The sequence below is a fragment of the Mustela nigripes genome, chromosome 1 (assembly GCF_022355385.1).
Source record: "Mustela nigripes isolate SB6536 chromosome 1, MUSNIG.SB6536, whole genome shotgun sequence".
NCBI classification, from domain to species: domain Eukaryota; kingdom Metazoa; phylum Chordata; class Mammalia; order Carnivora; family Mustelidae; genus Mustela; species Mustela nigripes.
Window position 1 is genome coordinate 264,317,859 of NC_081557.1, and position 17,976 is coordinate 264,335,834.

The 17,976-nt window shown below is 48.9% G+C and overlaps 1 protein-coding gene across 5 annotated transcripts in view; it reads left to right on the plus strand.

Moving 5' to 3' along the window:
• SHROOM3 (shroom family member 3) overlaps window positions 1-17,976 on the plus strand; it is a 186,453-nt gene that overhangs the window by 159,671 nt on the left and 8,806 nt on the right. For all 5 annotated transcript variants that reach the window (XM_059385439.1, XM_059385407.1, XM_059385415.1 and 2 more), the window contains exons 5-8: window positions 5,343-5,416; window positions 8,011-8,898; window positions 10,003-10,491; window positions 13,124-13,274. In XM_059385439.1, the coding sequence (XP_059241422.1) occupies window positions 5,343-5,416; window positions 8,011-8,898; window positions 10,003-10,491; window positions 13,124-13,274 (1,602 nt within the window). The remainder of the gene's footprint in view (window positions 1-5,342; window positions 5,417-8,010; window positions 8,899-10,002; window positions 10,492-13,123; window positions 13,275-17,976) is intronic.

Consider the following 17,976-nt stretch of genomic DNA (forward strand, 5'->3'; position numbering starts at 1 on the left):
AGATGAGGAACTTCTATATAAATGACTCAGGACCAGCGAGTGCTTTGGAGCAGTGAGAGATAATGCGCTCTGGGAGGGGAGACGGATTAATTCTAACTGAGGGGAACTAAGGGCTTCTCTTGAAGGAGATGGTATTTGAACCAGGCTGTGAAGGATGGGCAAGATGTGGACAAAAGATTGGGGGTTGTGTGTGGGAGGTATTAGTTGGTAGAAACAGATTCCAAGAAGGAAAGATTCAGACATGACGACCTGAGACCTTTTTTGCTGCGCTGCTTCTGAAACAAAATACTGTACCCATCTAGATATGTTCTGTTCCAAAATATCCAGAAATATTTTCTCCCCAGTATAAATGCACAAAAAACTGTATGGAAGCCATCCTCCATAAGCTTTCTTTCTTTCTTTCTTTCTTTTTTTTTTTTTTTTTAAGATTTTATTTATTTATTTGACAGAGAGAGATCACAGGTAGGTAGACAGGCTGGCAGAGAGAGAGAGAGAAGCAGGCTTCCTGCTGAGCAGAGAGCCCGATGTGGGACTCGATCCCAGGACCCTGAGATCATGGCCTGAGCCGAAGGCAGCGGCTTAACCCACTGAGCCACCCAGGTGCCCCTCCATAAGCTTTCATTAACCATCTTGCTCCCCGGAGAATGAAGCACAAAGCTAGTTTCTGCTCCGCATCCCACCACCTAAAATTCCGAAAACCCATGTCAGCTGGTTTGATGGCACTTCAGTAGCATAACAACCCAAACATTTTCTCAATTTTTCTTCCCAGGCTCTCTAAAGAAAATAGAAATGTTTAGGTGAAAACTAAATCATCTTTTGCTATTTCTTACTCTATTTCATTATTCTTCCTTCAGGAATTAGTTGGATGGCTGGGACTGTTCCTCCACTTTCTTCCCAAATATGTCTCAAGTCTAGTAAACTAAGAAATAAACCTAAAACATAGGTGGTGTAGAGAAATGATGAACTTCCTCCAACTCCCAGCTGAATGTGTCCTTTTTTTTTTTTAGGTTTTTTTTTTTTTCTTTAATTTACTTGACAGAGACAGCGAGATCACAAGTAGGCAGAGAAGCAAGCAGAGGAGGAGGGGGAAGCGGGCTCCCCGCTGAGCAGAGAGCCCGATGTGGGGCTCGATCCCAGGACCCTGAGATCATGACCTGAGCCGAAGGCAGAGGCTTAACCCTCTGAGCCACCCAGGTGCCCCTGAATGTGTCCTTTGAAAACCTTTTTTAGAGAAATACAGAACCTTATTTACGTCCTCTTCAATAAAGAGAGTGCGATACTAAATGCTTAATTTGGGGACTTTGAAGCCAGAAGGGGAAGATATTTCAAAATGAAATACTTTACCTGTGCTGCTTTGCTTCTCCAAACTCTGAAAACAGATGACCAGCGCCCAGATTGTAACTGTGCCAGGACTGGGCTCTCGAGTTTCCTTCTCCCATTCTCCCGCCCAGCAACCAGACTTTGCCTGCCCCGAGACCTGGGCCACGGCAAGGTCTTCTCCATGCCTCTGCATACAGCCATCCTATTTGTAGAACTAGTTAAAAATAAAAATAAAACAGAATAAAACTAGGCTCTACAATTACTGTGGATATTATTTCAGGATATTGTTTTTCTATGTGCATGAATTCAAGACTTTACCATTATTATTAAGCTTTAATGAAGGTAGTCAATAAGAATTTGTCTCACCCCAGCTTTAGAGAACTCCGCAGAAACTAGTTGCCTACGAAGTTAAAGCAAAATATGGAGCCTTGTTCTGCGGCTGGCTTATTCCATGGCACAAATGCCCGTCGCTCCTGCCAGCCAGATGCTATTAGAGCAGGATGTTATAAGCTTTTGACAAAGATTCATTTCCTTTTCAGAAGTCCATTAATGAGATAGTTTCTGCCGCCAAAACAAGTTTAGCATGGAAGTCAGCTCCTTGTTGATACAAACTGATCATTCCTGCCCCTGGACAACCACAGAAGGCTGCCCCTACTTGGAACCCGAGACCTGCTGAGACCCTCCGCAGGCCTGGGCCTCCCCTTGGCCACCGATGGTCCTCTCTGAAACACGCAGCCTCTTACCACTTCTCCGTTAATTCTTCTTCATTTGAAAAGCGTAATTGTAGAACTAATGGATATTATTGATAGAGCTGAAGGACACATCAAATGCTTGCCGACTTTCTGCTTTCTATAAAACTTCGGAAAACTTAACGTTTTTTTAAAATGGGTGGGCCCCGCACAACTGCCAGATAATACCCAAATATGTCTGCTTTGGAGATGGAAATTCACACCTTTTCATTGCATAAATTTAGAATCCAGCAAAGGCTATAAAAAGAAGCCTTTGGAGAAAGAAGATTCCTGGCTGGGAGTTGTTTTTTCCAGATGCTGAGTCAGAGGTTTCCCTAGCTCTCACTGTTATTTACGGGGCCCTCAGTTCCTGATATATAAGATATTCACCATGTGATAGTATGCCAGTCGTTTAATTGCTGAGGAAATTGCTTAGTTCATCCCACGTGTTGGATGTACGTCCAATTCTGTAGAACGCTGCTTGGAAATCATTCTAGCACCCCTCAGGAAGCAGCCATTCAAACTGTGTATAAACAGAATCACCTTTCCATGAAATGTGAAGTTACAAATAGCTAATAATAATAGTAAATGTTTACTAAGTACATATCAGTCATGTTCTTCATGTTTTATAAGCAGAAAAATAATCCTCACATATATGCAAAGAAGGAGATACTGTTGTCTCTGTGTTGCAGTTGAAGGATCCGAGACACAGAAAGGGTGAGAAATTTGCCCAATGTAGTGGGAATGAGGTTTTTGACCCCCTGCTGTCTGACTCCAGATTCTGCGAGTCCCTACACCATGCTCCCTCCTTGAATAAAAAAAGACTGGGTATAGGAAGTGGCAGAGTTAAATATCTATCTGAAAACTTCAAGCCAATGAATTGATTTCATTTTAACATTTCTTGATTACTGTCATTCCCATTTAAATAAAATTTTAAGATTTCTCAAATGGATTCCTAATTCATTTTAGCAGATACTTGGAAACTGATATCCACAGTAGGCGAATACTACTGTCTTCCTATTTCCCTGGCCACGGAGATAGCAAGATATCTAACTCCGAACCCGAAGCGAGAGTAAGCATCGGGATTCGACAGACTTCAGGTTTATGATAAAGTCTTAAGTTTGCTATGCCTAATGAAGTCTAAGAACAGGGGTATTTTTAAATCAGTCACCAGAAGTCAGATAACTGACAAAAACAAACAGACATTTACCCAAGTGTCTATTGGAATAACTCTAACCCTCATATTTCTCCCATCGCCATTGCTGTAAGTACTTTATTTTCTATAAACTGGTAAGAAGTGTAAAGTCTTCTTTGGCAATTAATTTATGCCCAAATCAGCGCAAGTAAATGTGGCACAAATTGATTTCCTTGGGCTTATACTATATTAGACTTCTGTGCAAATGATACTGTAATCGATAGATTTAGAGAGGTCTCTTAATGGCCTATTAGTGCGTCTGACCTGTGCACACCCATGTATCAACTTAAGATTGATATTCTGAGGGTCAACTCATGTGACTGCAGAAGTTAAACTCATTCTCATACTGAAATTCAAAGGAAAAAAGAAAATGGGAAAATATACTTAATTGTTAGTGGGCAAGGAACTCAAAGGGGATCTAGAAGCATTCTCAGTTAATTGCACGTTTTTGTCAAGAGGGGGTGAACAGGGAAAGATTTTAAAGGACCGGAGGGTTTCGTGGAGAGCAGGAATCCCCAGTCCCTAGAGTGATATTTGAGCAAATTGGAGAAACATGGAACTTCTTTTTCTCAAACCATTCAAGCTGCCAGCCTCCATTCACTTGTTAAGATTCCAAGGAAAGATGTTGGGCTTGAAGCCATCGTGGTTTGAACGCTGGTTCCTCGACTCGAACTGTGGGTTACGGAGCAGCAGTTACCTGCCCTCTCCTCACTGTTGTAGACCGAATCACAGAGGGATCATTAGGTGCCCGATACAATTCCACGCACCTAGTTTGGGGATTTTCCGGTACGTGGCTGGCACTCCGGAAATGCCATGACGGATAGCTGCGATCCACGATATTTATGTGTGTGTTTTTCCTGCAGGTCTACTACCACCATCGGTGTTTTGTTGTTGTTTGTTTGTTTTGGGGGTTGTTTTTTGTTTTTTGTTTTTTGTTTGCCTTTTAGTGCTTTTACCACTGACTGGGCCAAAAAAAAAAAAAAAAAAAAAAGGTAGAAAGTTAGTAGCCCTTTGGACAGATTAATGGTGAAGTAAGTTGCTCACACTTAAGTGTAGGGATCATATGGATTTAATTTCTGTTATTTATAAATAATTAAAAATTAAATATATTATCAGGGGCACCTGGGTGGCTCAGTGGGTTAAAGCCTCTGCCTTCGGCTCAGGTCATGATCCCAGGGTCCTGGGATCGAGCCCCGCATGGGGCTCTCTGCTCAGCAGGAAGCCTGCTTCCCTTCCTCTCTCTCTGCCTGCCTCTCTGCCTACTTGTGATCTCTGTCTGTCAAATAAATAAACAAAATATTAAAAAAAAAACATTTTTTAAATTAAAAAAAATTAAATGTATTATCAGTAGCAAGATCATTGTTTTCATCAGGACCTGTTCACATGGGCCAAATATTGTACTATCAAAAGCTCACCAAAAAAAAAACCAAAAAACCTCACCTACCACCCTTTCAGGAAACCAATCTACATCCTTATTAAAAACAAATATAAGTAATGATGACCCCTGAAAAGTTGCCAAAGTCACTGATACCTTACCCTACTTGTGGGTGAAATTTTTTTTTTCCCTGAAAAGAAAATACTTAAACCTGATTACAAGCCAGATTCATATCTCTTCTCTCATTATAACTGAAAACATTTGAGATTTTTGCTAAATTCAATAAACTATCCTTGTATTGTCATCTCCCATGTTTCCCTATCGCTGTTTCAAAAGTATGGTCCTTTGAAAGAATTTTCATCGCTCTATTTCGCGTGCAGGGTCATTTGAACCCTGGGGGTGACCGTCATCAGACTTCTGCTTAGAACATGTCTTTGTGAGGAGAGGCCCCTGGGGAGACAGAACAAGGCCCAAACCCTAGGCCTGCCACTTGTGGCCTTGGGAAGGGCAACGGCTTTGGGCCTGTCTCCTCCTCAGTGCCCTGGGGTTAACAGTAGTTCCTGGGGCTTTGGGGGTGAAGCGGCCAGTATGCGACAGTGCCTCGTTGGTGCCTGACACTAGTAGGCCTCTGATAAACGTTCTCTCTCCTTTCTACTGTCACCCTCTTGGTAAATTTAAACGCCTGTTTGTTGGTAGTAACGCTGTGCCTTTCTTGTGTTTCAAGGATGTGGTTTTGGGGGAAAACAACAGCTTTGGTCTCATGAAGGATCCGTGTTATTCGGCTGCCCCTGGGTCCAGGTATGTCCGTGTGTTTCGGAGGCTCTCTGCCTTGTGAATGCTGCACTTTGCTCTTTCTCTTCCGCTCTACCAGAAAGGGAAATGTGACATTACGATGTTTCACAGTATTGTGCGTTGCCTTTTCAGTTTGTCTAGGCCATAGGAAACTTTAAAATTTTTCCTTTATAGATGACTTTCTCTAAAAATGATACTTACTCGGAATAGGTTTTGAATGTGCACTTTGAGGCAGTAGCTGACGTCAAGTAAGTTTAGCCTTAGAAAGGTTCACGGAGCAAACGCTGAGGCCTCACCACTGGGGCCGTGTGGGCTCTTTTCCGGCTCTGCGCGCAGAGGATCAGGTGCGGTGACTAGAGCACAGGAGAAGTATGGGCGTCTCGTGAACAGCCTCACAGAGCAAGACAAACGTATCAGAAGCACAGGAGGTAAAAAATAAAGCTCCCAAATCATAATTTTCAGGCCCTTAGGAATAGGAAATAGGAAAGGTAGTTTAAAACTGCCATCAAGGGGTGCCTGGGTGGCTCAGTCGGTTAAGCGTCTACCTTCAGCTCAGGTCATGATCTCAGGGTCCTGGGATCGAGCCCCGACCGGGTTCTCTGCTCAGGGGGAGCCTGCTTCCCCCTCTCGCTCTGCCCTTCCTCTCCCACTCATGCCCTCTCACTCTTTAAAAAAAAAAAAAAAAAAAAGCAGCCCACATGGTGTCAGAAAGTGGGTACTTAGTTACCTTCTATCCTAGCAGACTATGTGCTTTTCCTCCCAGAGTTGTGCCTCAAGTAAAGAAAGTTTTCAAGGCGAGACTCAGAACTTTGGTTAGTTTCAGTGCATTGCTTAAAAGCTAGAGACAAGGGAGAACGAACAGTGACCTAGAGCACTGCCGAACGAGAATCATCTGAAGTCAAAGGTGAAACTCAACCACAAAAATCAAATACCTTAATGACGGAAAGAACTTGAGTAGACAGTTCTCCGAGATAAAAACAGCAACAACAACAACAAAACCAACTAGCCAACAAACATATACATAACAGGTTAGTCAGTAAAACAGATTCCACTTATTCCGTGTCCTATTAGAGGACGTTGAGTGTAAAAATCGCTTATATCCTTGTCTGAACAATTGGGCAGAGGTACAGCTCGTTTAACAGACATTTGCGGACAGGGTGCTTTGTATCAGGTCCCGAGGATTCCGCCATGAGTACGGGAGCAAAGTTCCCAGCACATCTCCTGCCTTTGGGTTTTCAGTTCACCCGTTTGGGAACGCGCCAGGAAGGACAGAGCAGCCGGTCTTAAATACTGAGAGGTTCTCGGTGAAGAAACCGCCTCTACATGAAAAGGCTACTTCAGGGGAAGGGCAGAGTCGCGTCTGAGAGAGACGGGCCCTTAACCGTCTGCAGTTGTGATACAGAAACAACATCACGAGAAGCTAATTTGGTTCTTTGCCGTCTTTCCCTTCCATATGCCGCGTTCTCCCGGCCTGGCGCGCGGGCGGGTGTATGGCAGGCCTGTGCTGGGGCTCTGCCTGGGGACTGAGCCACAGCTCCCTGAGGACTTGGATCTGTAAGATGAAAAGTTCCATCTGCTCTCCAGATTCACGGGCATCCCGAGAGCTCCAAATGCGGGATTTTCAAACGAGGGTGGGTTTGCTGGAGATCGATTTTATTAACTCCTGCGCGGCAGCAGGCGGTGCTGCAGATTTCTGTTTTGTTTTCCCTTTAGAACATAATAACAAAAGTATTAGAAATTGTTGGGGTTGTCCTCAGAGCCGAGGTGGAGGACAGGTGTCTAAATCACCATGTGCCCTATTTGCGCATTGTGGTCGATCTCTCTCTACAGAGATCATGGCTTATTAGCTCGTTGGGTGAGACTCTCCCCCTCCTTCTTACTTTCCATTCTAAAAAATGAAAACGCTCGGAGATTAAAGGAAAATGATAAATAAAACCTCCACGTTCGGCAGCCCACGCAGATGCTTTCCCACCAGACCTCTCCCAGGGGCAGCCCACTGGGAGAGACTAAGGCAGCACTCTTTTTCCCAAAGGAGTCCTAAAAAGGCCTGAAGAAATGTACCTGTTTGCTTTTGTATCCTGAGGCCTGCCCTGCAAAGCCACCAGTTGCGGGATCTGTGTGCTGCGGGGGGTTGGGGGGGTGGGGAAGGGGGCAGTGAGAGAGCGAATAATGGGAAATGCCTTGTGGCCCCAAGTCGGCCATTTGACATTTTCCTGTAGGGGTTTATGCCTATCTGGCGTTTTTTTTAAAAAACTCCGTTCTTTGTACGAGCAGTCGGAGGGACAGTACGCAGCTTCTCTGGGCTCCTTTTCCCTAAACGCTTTCCCATCTCTGTCATGAACTCTGGGTTCAGTATTTGCCCCTTTCTTCTGAGCCGTAACCCTGGGTCTGTGTCCCACTCAGGAACCCTGGGTCTGTGTCCCGCTCCCTAACCCCAGTTCTGTATCCTGCTCCATAACCCTGGGTCTGTGTCCTGCTCCCTAACCCCAGGTCTATGTCCTGCTCCCCAACCCCTGCTCCCCAACCCTGGGTCTGTGTCCTGCTCCCTAACCCCAGGTCTGTATCCCACTCGGTAACCCCAGGTCTGTGTCCTTCTCCAGGTCGCTCGGTTGCTCCGAAAGAGGCGGGGAGGACATGCCGTTGCTCAGACTCCATCCTAGCCCTCGCTGGGGTGGTCCGGGCTACAAAGCTGTTGGCGGAGCCTCTGTTCCCAGCCAATGTCCCGGACCCCTGGACCCGCAGAGGCAGGCTAGCAGAACAACGCCTTGCCCGGGGCCGGTGCCCACAGGAGTGCCGGGGCATCTCACAGACCCCAGGGCCGCACCCCTGACCCCACTGGGCTCGGCTCTGCCGGCCCCTGTTCCCTTGAGCTCGCGGGCTGCGGCCGATGAGCCTGCTGGAAGGGACGGTCAGGCAGGGCCACAGCCTCTCCCGCCCCACACGCTGGCGGCGACCCACAGGAGCAATGGTCACAGCCCCGTGCAGCCTGCGCGTCCCAGAGGCCACGAGCCCGACAGCCCAGAGGAGGCGACCAGGAGGCGGGTCTCCCAGCCTCCGCGGCCCGCCCCGCCCCGCGTGAAGTGGGCCCCCGCGGCCCCGCAGGACGGCCTCCCCGAGGCCTCGCCGTCCCCCGAGTGTGCAAGCCCGCAGCGCCACAAAGCACAGCGGGCCCCTCCGAGCTCGGGCAGCGGCCCTGACGACTCGCCGCTCGGAACCCCGAGCGCTCCGGGCAGGATCTCCCTCCGGATATCGGAGTCCGCCCTGCAGGCCTCCCCCCCACCGCGGGAGGACTACGATGACGACGTGTTTGTGAGGGACTCGGACCCCAGGGCCGCCTCCTGCCCCACGTTTGAGCTGCCCCCACCCCCGCCGCCTGCACGGAGCCAGGACACCCCAGCGGACGGCTTGGACGACTTTCCCCCACCTCCTCCCCAAGCTGTGTGCGCCGCGGCGCCGGGCAGTGAGGCTCCCACGGGGCCCCGTCCCAGGTAAGCGGGCGACTCCGTGCAGGGCGAGCCCCCGCGGAGGCCCGAAAGGGCGCATCTGGTAAGAGATGGTCACCCTGCGGCCTCCCCAGACCCTCCTCCCGCTGGCCACAGAAGCGGCCTGGTGTGGGGACCCTATAGACTCGAGTGATGAAACCGGCAGAACGGGGTCGTTCGTGTACTTTGGCTGGTCGCTGCCTTAGTAGCCAGTTCCCAGCACGGGGACCGTGGGGACGAGAGTGAGCCCCAGCGGCCGAGGGGCGGCATTCAGTTTCCGAGGGCGTGATAAGTGCCAAGGGGGCGACATCTCTCTTCCCTGCTTGAGCTCCTGATCGGTTAAAGGGGCAGAGGAGGAAGACAGAGAAAACAAGAATGTCCCTTTTATTACTGATGGAGCCGACACTGGAAAATACGGCTTCTCTGTGGGTGTCCGTGGGCCTCCCCTCGTCGTCGACCTAAAACAGGCTCACCTGCCCCCCCCCCCCCCCCCCCCCGTGCTAGAAACAGGCGGGGGCCGTGTGTGAGAGGGAGAGAGGGAGGCGTAGAATAGCCTAGAGGCAGCTGCACTCCAGAGAAAAAGAGGTTGGGCTACAGCCAGGCTGTGCTCAGCTTTCTTTCCAGAGTCGCTCCATGTCCATTGGAGAGGACAAAGAACGGAGCTAAAGGTCAGTTATGTTCAGGGAAAATCTTGTGGAAGCCACGAGAAGGGGTGGTAGCTCTTCCAAACCAACGCTCCCTGGGACAGGCGATCTCCGAGCCCCAGAACACATTGCCTCTAGGGCAGCTCCCTCTAGACACCCCAGGAGGGATGTAGCACCACTGCCCTTTGTTCCCCGGGACCTTTCAGAAAGCTCTGGAATCTCACTGCAACATCCACCACAACTGAATTCCCACTAGGTCCCTCCCCCCGTGCAAAGTCACGCAGCTTCCCTGTGACCAGCGCTGGGCTGAGGGGGATGCCCTTTAGGACCCTACAGTTTGGGGGATGATAACCTCAGAGCATGACTACCTTGTCCTTCCATTCCTCATGTGAGAAGCAACAGCCCTGAGTCTTCCTGCCTCTCTGCTGACTCCTCTTCTACCTTCTCTTTGTAATATCCCCGGCAGCTCCAGCAAATTTGCCGAGGTGACCGTTGCCAAGGAAAGGTCCATTCCCAGTACAGTCCATTCGGCCGGCTGGCAGACACCGGCTTCCGGATCCCAAACTTCTGTCAAGGGTTCAGAGGCCAACGGGACCAACCCCCCTTCCAGCACGGGTGCTCTGCCCCAGCCTGATGGGGCTCTTGGCAAGCAGCCAAGCCCCGGGCAGCCAGCTCCCATCAACAACCCCGTCTGTGGCACTCAAGGTTTCGAAAACAATGTCAGTTCTGGCTCTCAGAAGTCCTCAGAAGACATCCGCACAGAGGCTCTGGCCAAGGAAATCGTCCACCAAGACAAATCCCTGGCAGACATTTTGGATCCAGACTCCAGAATGAAGACAACTATGGACCTAATGGAAGGTTTGTTTCCCCGAGATGTTAGCTTGCTGAAAGAGAACAGCACGAAGAGAAAGGCCACGCAGAGGACTGTCACCTGCGTGGGATACGAAAGCAAGAGGTAAGTCCCTGGGAATGCCTGCAGAGACTGAGTTTGAGACTCCTTCCACGGGGGTGGTGGTAAGTCTAGGACAACTTACGTGATGTTTTCCTGCCTCCAGAGGTTCTGACCCGAGAGTGACCCTCCATCACAGCCTTTGAATGGCTCTGAGGAGTGGGGCGTGGGACAGACCGACCGTGAGTCACCAGGCACCTGCCCTACAACAAAAACAGTAGTAGTGGTGGTGACGGCCCTTCGAACCATTCGTAGTGCTCAGTTCTTCGTGTGAATCATTGTGTTGGTGTTTCGTGTGAGCAGTTTCTGATTCAGTTTTCAACAAGAACCTCCTGACGTAGCTCCTAGTTTTATCTCCCTTTTACAAGTGAGGAAACTTGGAAGCACAGAGAAATGAAGACCGCGCCCCACCGAGGGCCTAGAGCACGTGAGTGGCGGCCTCTGGATTTGAACGAGGCACCATGACCGTGTCTGCCCTCTTAACGACTTTGCAGTGTCCCCAGCTTGGGGAACAAGCAACTGTCCGTTCTTGGTCAGGATCGTGGTAATCGAGAGCCCCACGGGGGTCTGTGCCGAGGGCAGGGGAAGGGGTGAGCACATCTGAGACCGCCTACAGGCGGAGGTGAGACAGACTGTGGGAAGGGTGCAGCTGGGACAAAGGGGCTCGTTCACGACCCCGACAGCCACCTTCCGAAAGCCTGGATGTTCGCTTCGTCCTGAAAACCCAGGAGGACCTGAGCGTGGGCGCGCTGTTACTGCTGGGTCCGGCCGGAGCCTCTGCTCCCGCCATTACTGCGGCGCGACGCGTCCCGGCGCCCCGTCACCGGGGTCTGCGTTTGTCATTCTTTTGATTACTCCTGGGTTATTGCAATATTTTCTTGCATATTTGATTTCCTTCAAGGCCAACTTGGGAAAGGTTTAAAGTGGTTTTTGTTTTCTTTTTAATCTTCAGTGTAAGCTATGCAGATTGAGGGACTGGAACTCCATAGTTAGTGGCTTCTAGACCAAATGAAAACAGCGTTTCATCTAAATTTGGTCTTGCCTTTCAGAAATTTCCAACTGGTCCTAACTAAATTACTAGCGAGAGTACTATGCTTTGACTTGCGGGAGGGGGAGGAAGAGTTAGGAGTCCTTACGAGCTCTCGGGTAGCTGGTTGGAGCCTCTCCTAGTCTGAGGCCTGAACTGTCCCTCTGTCCATCCGACGCTTCAGACTTGGCAGAGACTGACGGAGGTGAAGTGACTTCTCCCGGGTCATGTGTTCATCAAACGCTTACTGAGTACCTCCAACGTGCCAGCCAGTCCGCTGGGCTCCATGAGCGACCCAAGCAGGAGGCTCTGTGGGTGTGCCGGTCCCTTAACTATGCGCGTCTGTAGCAGATCAAGGTCAGGACCTGCCATCCGGTCTGTTCTCTGACCTCCTGCTGTAGAAAGGCCAAAGTAACTTACAGATACATCCTCAGCTGAGCATTTCCTAGCATCATCTCGAGAGCTCGTGTTCTCAATGTAGAAGTGAACAGAAAAGTCACCTAACTTGCAGCCCCGAGACCCGCGGGAGGAATTTCAAGAGGGTGGCCTGCGCCCTCTTCTGGTGGGAAGGACCATTGTCCTGCTGTGTGTGCGACTTGGCCAACAGCCTTTGGGAGGCTTGGTTAGTTAGTTCAATGCTCAAGAAGCCGATTTGTTATGCAATGAGTATATCTGGGTGGAAAAGTATACCTTTTCCAGTTCCAGAAGACCTTTTCCAGTTTTTTCAGTTAAGTGAATTAAATGTTGCTTAGAATATTTAACACAAAACCATATTGCTTAGAACAGTCCTAGCAAGCCGGAGACTAGTAAAAATGACTTGTTTTGGTGGGTCTTTATGCCACTGCAAAATGTAGGCCTAGATGTTAAGTCACCAGATTGACGTACCTCTCCAGGAGAACCGAACCCGCTCCCGTGGCACCATTTCCTCAGCTGGTAGCCCCTGACTCATACCCAGAGAGACCGCTTGGGTATAGTACAACACAGTACGCTGACTCGATACCGGGTTTCTCAATTCCTGGTTTGTTCTCCAAACTCTTGGCACCCCTGCTGTGTAACTAAGGAGTCAACTTCACGTCTCGTCCACACTGACCAGCAGGCTGTAGGTTTCCTGGGTGCATCCGGGATAGCGCGCTCACATGAGAAGGAAAAATGCTACGCGTCCAGGCAACAATTACGGCAGGGGTCGGGAAGATTCTGTGACCCTGGAAGGCCAAGACTGCAGTCTGAGAGGCGCAGCCCCTTGAAAATACCTCCACGTTCACTGCGTCACAGCTGCCCCGGGGCCCCCCTGAGAAACAGGGAGTCAGCATTGTTCTTACACTTTTCACAGAAGGAGAAGCGCACAGGCAGGCTACAGGACTCCCCCAGAGGCATCGGGGAGATGCGCAGGCCTGACTCCCAGTCCCCCCAGTATTGCCTTTGGCATTTTCCAGCGCACGTCTGCCTGGAATCAAGAGCCCTACGCATAGTACTCACTCATCAGTAAATATTTATTCATGTAATTTCTGGGAAGGGACTGAATAGAATTTTTCACACATTTCTGAAGGAGCAGCAGGTGGTCAAGCGAAGCTTCTGGAACGTGCTGTGTACTCTTTTGTTCTTACGATGCAGGGGTGAAGACAGGGAAGCGGTGGGCGTGTTGGTCAACTGCCCGGCCTACTACCGTGTGTCTGCCCCCAAAGCCGAGCTCCTGAACAAGATCAAGGCCATGCCGGCGGACGTGAGCGAGGAGGAGGAGCAGGTGGACGTCAATGAAAAGAAGGTAAAGAACGGGGGGCTGTGTTCTGATCTCCCCCCGAAGGTAGCCAGGGTCCTAGGAAGGTTCCTGGCCCCTTGGGGCAGGAGAGGAAGAAGGGCCTGTGCAGCAGCAGCCCCGCCCATGCTGTCACCAGACACTCGACTTCATGGCATTTAGTGATTTCTCACAGCTTTCCTGTCACTCGCAATTTTTATAGATGACACAAGTGAGGGTCCCTTCCTAGAGGTTGCAGAGCTGAAACTGAACCCAGGTTCCCTGACTCTTAATCCAACACAGAGACCCAGTGCTCAGGGCTGCCCAGCGGTGCCCAGGGTCAGTGTCATTTTCATTTCATGTTTCATGGTCAGAAGGACCACGGAACCTGGAAAATGTAGAAACCTTAAGGGAAAAGACCAACTGTCCAAAGACGCTCGTGAGAAAAGGTGGTGTTAATCTCCGGGTCCCCCAGTGCTCTCCGCAGCGCCTGGTGAAGGGCTTGGAAGCACCCCTGGAAGTTAGCAGCCGGCAGGGAGAGCCCTGCAGAAGTTTCAAATGCAAAGCATTTTAAAAATGACTGTGATGCCGCCTGTCTTCCCGCACCCGCGGTGCTCTAAGCCCAGCTGTGCCTGCAGGGGAGCACGTTCTCGCCTCCCACGCTCCTGCCTGCAGCCCCACAGGGGCCGCCTGCCTCTGCACTTTCAGCCCTTCAGACCCGGCAGGCCTCGATCCCGAGAAAGGGCTCTTTGTTAAAGCACGTCCCTTGCTGCGCTTGGAATGTGAGTGGCTCTCCGTGGTACCAAGTCCAGGAGTAGCTTTCTTTTTTTTTTTTAAGGTTTTATTTATTTATTTGACAGAGAGAGAGATCACAAGTAGGCAGAGAGGCAGGCAGAGAGAGAGGAGGAGGAAGCAGGCTCCCCGAGGAGCAGAGAGCCCGATGTGGGGCTCGATCCCAGGACCCTGGGATCATGGCCTGAGCCGAAGGCAGAGGCTTTAACCCACTGAGCCACCCAGGCGCCCCAAGGAGCAGCTTTCTTACGTGATTCTGTTTCACTTACTCTCCAGGTCCCTAAGCTCTCCAGCTTCCACGTGGATTGAGACCGCAGGGTACAGACCCTGGGAGCAGGGAGTCGTGGGGCGGGCGGGGGGGCGGGGGGGATTAGGGATCTCAGAGCAGCCGCACTGCCCTCGCTCCTCCGGCTCCGGCTGATGCGGCCACCCCATCACCACGCTCTCCCAGCCCAAGGTTTTCCTGTGTAAACACCTGCTTCATGGCACACCTTCTGGCATGTCCCTTACTCCAGTGCCGCCAAAGGCCCCCATTTAATGGGCCCTCCAGTCAGGGGAAAAACCCGCCTGCTCTGGGCTGTCTGTATTTGTCCCATAGGGGGGCGCTATAAACACCATTACAGGTACCGGGGTGTCATGTGCCCTTTCACTGAATATTTGACAGGTTTGGGGGTTTTATTTTTTGCAGGTAAACACATCCTATTTTACAGTAGCAGTGGGACAAATTACTCATTGCTTAAAAAAAAAAAAACGCATTTTTATCACTTTATTATCAGCCTCTCACTCTGATTATTATGTGGCCAAAGTATTTTTAAACCGAAAATATTAGGGCACAGAGGATTAATACTCACAGGAGGTACAGGAGTTACCACGTACTAAGCACTTCTCGTTAGGCGTGGGCCCTGTTTTCATAGGGGCCACATCACCTTTATTTCCACAAAACTTCCTCACACCTGAATTGCCACTTTTTACACCCAAGTTATCAGAATGGGTCAGAAGGGGTCAGGGCAAGAGGAGAAGTCAAGACAAAGGGTCTGGCCTGGAAAAAGACCTGGAGAAACATAGGGAGGGCGTGTGTGCCACAGAAAGCTTTTGCTAGCAGTTTGATACTTTGGGATGTAAAACAAAAAGCCTCCGGCCTCACTTAGAAATTAGCAAAGTTAGAGGATCACACAGGAAGGTGATGGATCCCAGAAGGTCATGGAGGCCATGCGGGGCTCTGTGTGAAAGGCTGGAGAGTTTGGATCTTAAGGTGGACAGAAGACCCTGGGAGAGGTTTTGAATGAACTGCACGCTTATTCGTGTGTGGCAGGATTTTCACTGGTGTCATTTGCATTTACATATCTGATCTGGAAACAAAATAGATGTGTTTTAAGTGACGTGGCAGGCATCATCGAGTTGAAAATGCAGTTCCCTTCCTGATGCACATACAACAAACTTTTCTAAGGTTGATTTTAAAAAACGATGCTGGGTCAAGATTGTTCCAAGGTAGAGCACAGCCTTCCACTAACTTTTGTAAGGTAATACTTTGTTACCTGATATTTAAAGTTATTAATAACCTAAGCTCTATTTCTAGGCATGAAATTCACTAGGAGTCTGTGGAAACTAGAGTCCCAATTTAAAATTAATATTTTTAAAAATTAAATTAGCCTTTGAGCTCAATTCTATTTTAACGTGTTTTTATGTAAACATCATAGATGATGGATTATCACGTTCCCAGTAAATGTAAGCATTAAAGGATGAAACCCTTTCATTGTCTGAACATAACTAAAGATGGTCTAATAACTAGAAGTTTAAATCATCTGCCTAACCTTGCTGTATCTATTGGGCAAAAATCTGCTTCAACAGATCCCATGATTCTTTGTTCTGAAGGCCAGAAGTTTTGGCTTAGGGACTTAGCGGAATATTTCAAAAGGCAAGACGAATCTGTTGTTCCTCAGAACTGGCTTTCCCCAAGAGATCATCGGTGACCCAGATGGCTCTCAGCTGCACTTTTCTGCTGTTCTTCATTCCTCAAGTTCCAGATTCCTCTGTGGTCTTTCATCCCTTCAGACTGGAAGAATTCAGCATTTCTTTTAAAATAGGTCCGCTGGTGACAGTTTCTCTTAGCTTTTCTTAGTCTTGGAATGTCTTTATTCCGCTGCCATTCCTGGAGGATATTCTCACTGGATATGGGATTCCGAGTTGACTGTTCTTCTTTTAGCAATTTAGAATTGTTGCTGCACTTTCTTACTCCCATGGTTTCTGATGAGAAATGCACAGTCATTTAAATATTGTTTCTCCTATATGCCATGTGTTGTTTTTCTCTGGCTGCTTTAATTATTTTTTTTCTGTATCTTTGGTTTTCAGGAGTTCGATTATGATCTGCGTGGGCCTGATTTTCTTTGGTTTCTCCTATTTGGCATTTACTAACTTCTTGATTCTGTAAATTTATGTCTTTCACTAAATTCAGGAACTTTTCAGCCATCATTATGTCTTCAAATGTTTTTTATGTACTAATCTTTTTTCTCCTTTTGGGACTCGAGTACCACAAATATTAGACCTTTTGATACTGCCCCACGAATCCCTGAAGCTCTGTTCAGATTGGATAATTTCTATAGGTCTGTCTTCATTCTGCCAGTGATTTTCTTAATTTCAAATTAGGTTTTAGATCCCAAATTTCCAGTTACTTTTTTTGTTTTAGATTTTATTTATTTGAGAGGTCAAGAATAAGTTGGTAGAGGGGTCAGGTGGGGAATGGAGAGAGAGAATCAAAGCAGATTCTGTGCTGAGCAGAGCCTGACATGGGGCTCGATCTCATAACCCTGAGATCATGTCCTAAGCGGAAATCAAGAGTCAGATGCGTAACCGACTGAACCATCCAAGCATCCTCCATTCAGTTAGGTTTTTTGGTAGTGTCTATTTCTTTGCCAACAACTTCTGTCCTCATTTCAAGGGTGTTTACTTTTACTTTGGAGGAAGGTTTTAAAAGCTATTTTAAGGACTTTGGTAATCCCAGCACTGGGGCTAGCACCTGTTAATGGTCTTCCCCTGGGAATTGCTCACAGTTTTACTGTGTGTGTGTGTGTTTAAATTGGGAAATTTTGTATTCTGAACATTTGGGGTATTATGTTGTGAGATCCTGAGTTTTGTTAAAATCCTCCAAATGGATTTTTTGTTTTTATTTTGGCAGACAGACTATCCAGCTTCAGACTATAAGTTCTGCCCCAACTTTGGGTGCAGGCTCCAATATCACTTTCATTTTCAGAGCCTTTGCTGTGCTGTCCCAAGCATGCGCCATTCAGAGGTTAGCCTGGGACTTGGGTGGTTGCTTCTATCATATAGTTCAGTTCTCACGGCCTTTTCTGTGCTGGTTTCGGTCTGTCCTACACACATGCACCTTGAGTCTGAGCGTAGGCAGTGTCAGTTTGTACACAGAATTTGGGGATCTTCTTTCTAACTCTCTCTTGTCTGGTATTTTCCCCCACATTCCCTGGCTCCCGGCAGCCCCTTTGCCTGGGCCTCTGGCTGGGGAGGTAAGTTCTTCTGATTATAGCCGCCTGTGCTGCTCTGCTGTTCTGCATGACTGGGACCCCCCTCCATAAAAGAAAGAAGAAACGGGGGATTCCCCTCACACTGTTCAGGCCAGTGCCTCGGAACAGAAAGAAGGTTTCCTTAGGGTTTTCAGTGCCTGAGCCATCACTGCAGCGTGCAGCTCAGGGAGTCTACTCTTGGGCACTAGGGCTAGGAGGAGAAAAAAAGGATGGTCCAAACAGGATTTTCCCCGCATTCTTGAGCTCACAGAGGCCCCTTTTCTGGTCTTCTTGTTTTAAAGGCAGGGCTTTCCTCAGAGTTCTGCTGCCGCACCCTGTGTGCAAGTCAGCCCTGGTCAGAGCAAGAGCATAAAGGGGGAGGCAGGAAACTAGGCCCGGTTCTGGGCCGTTCCTTCACCGTCGGCTCC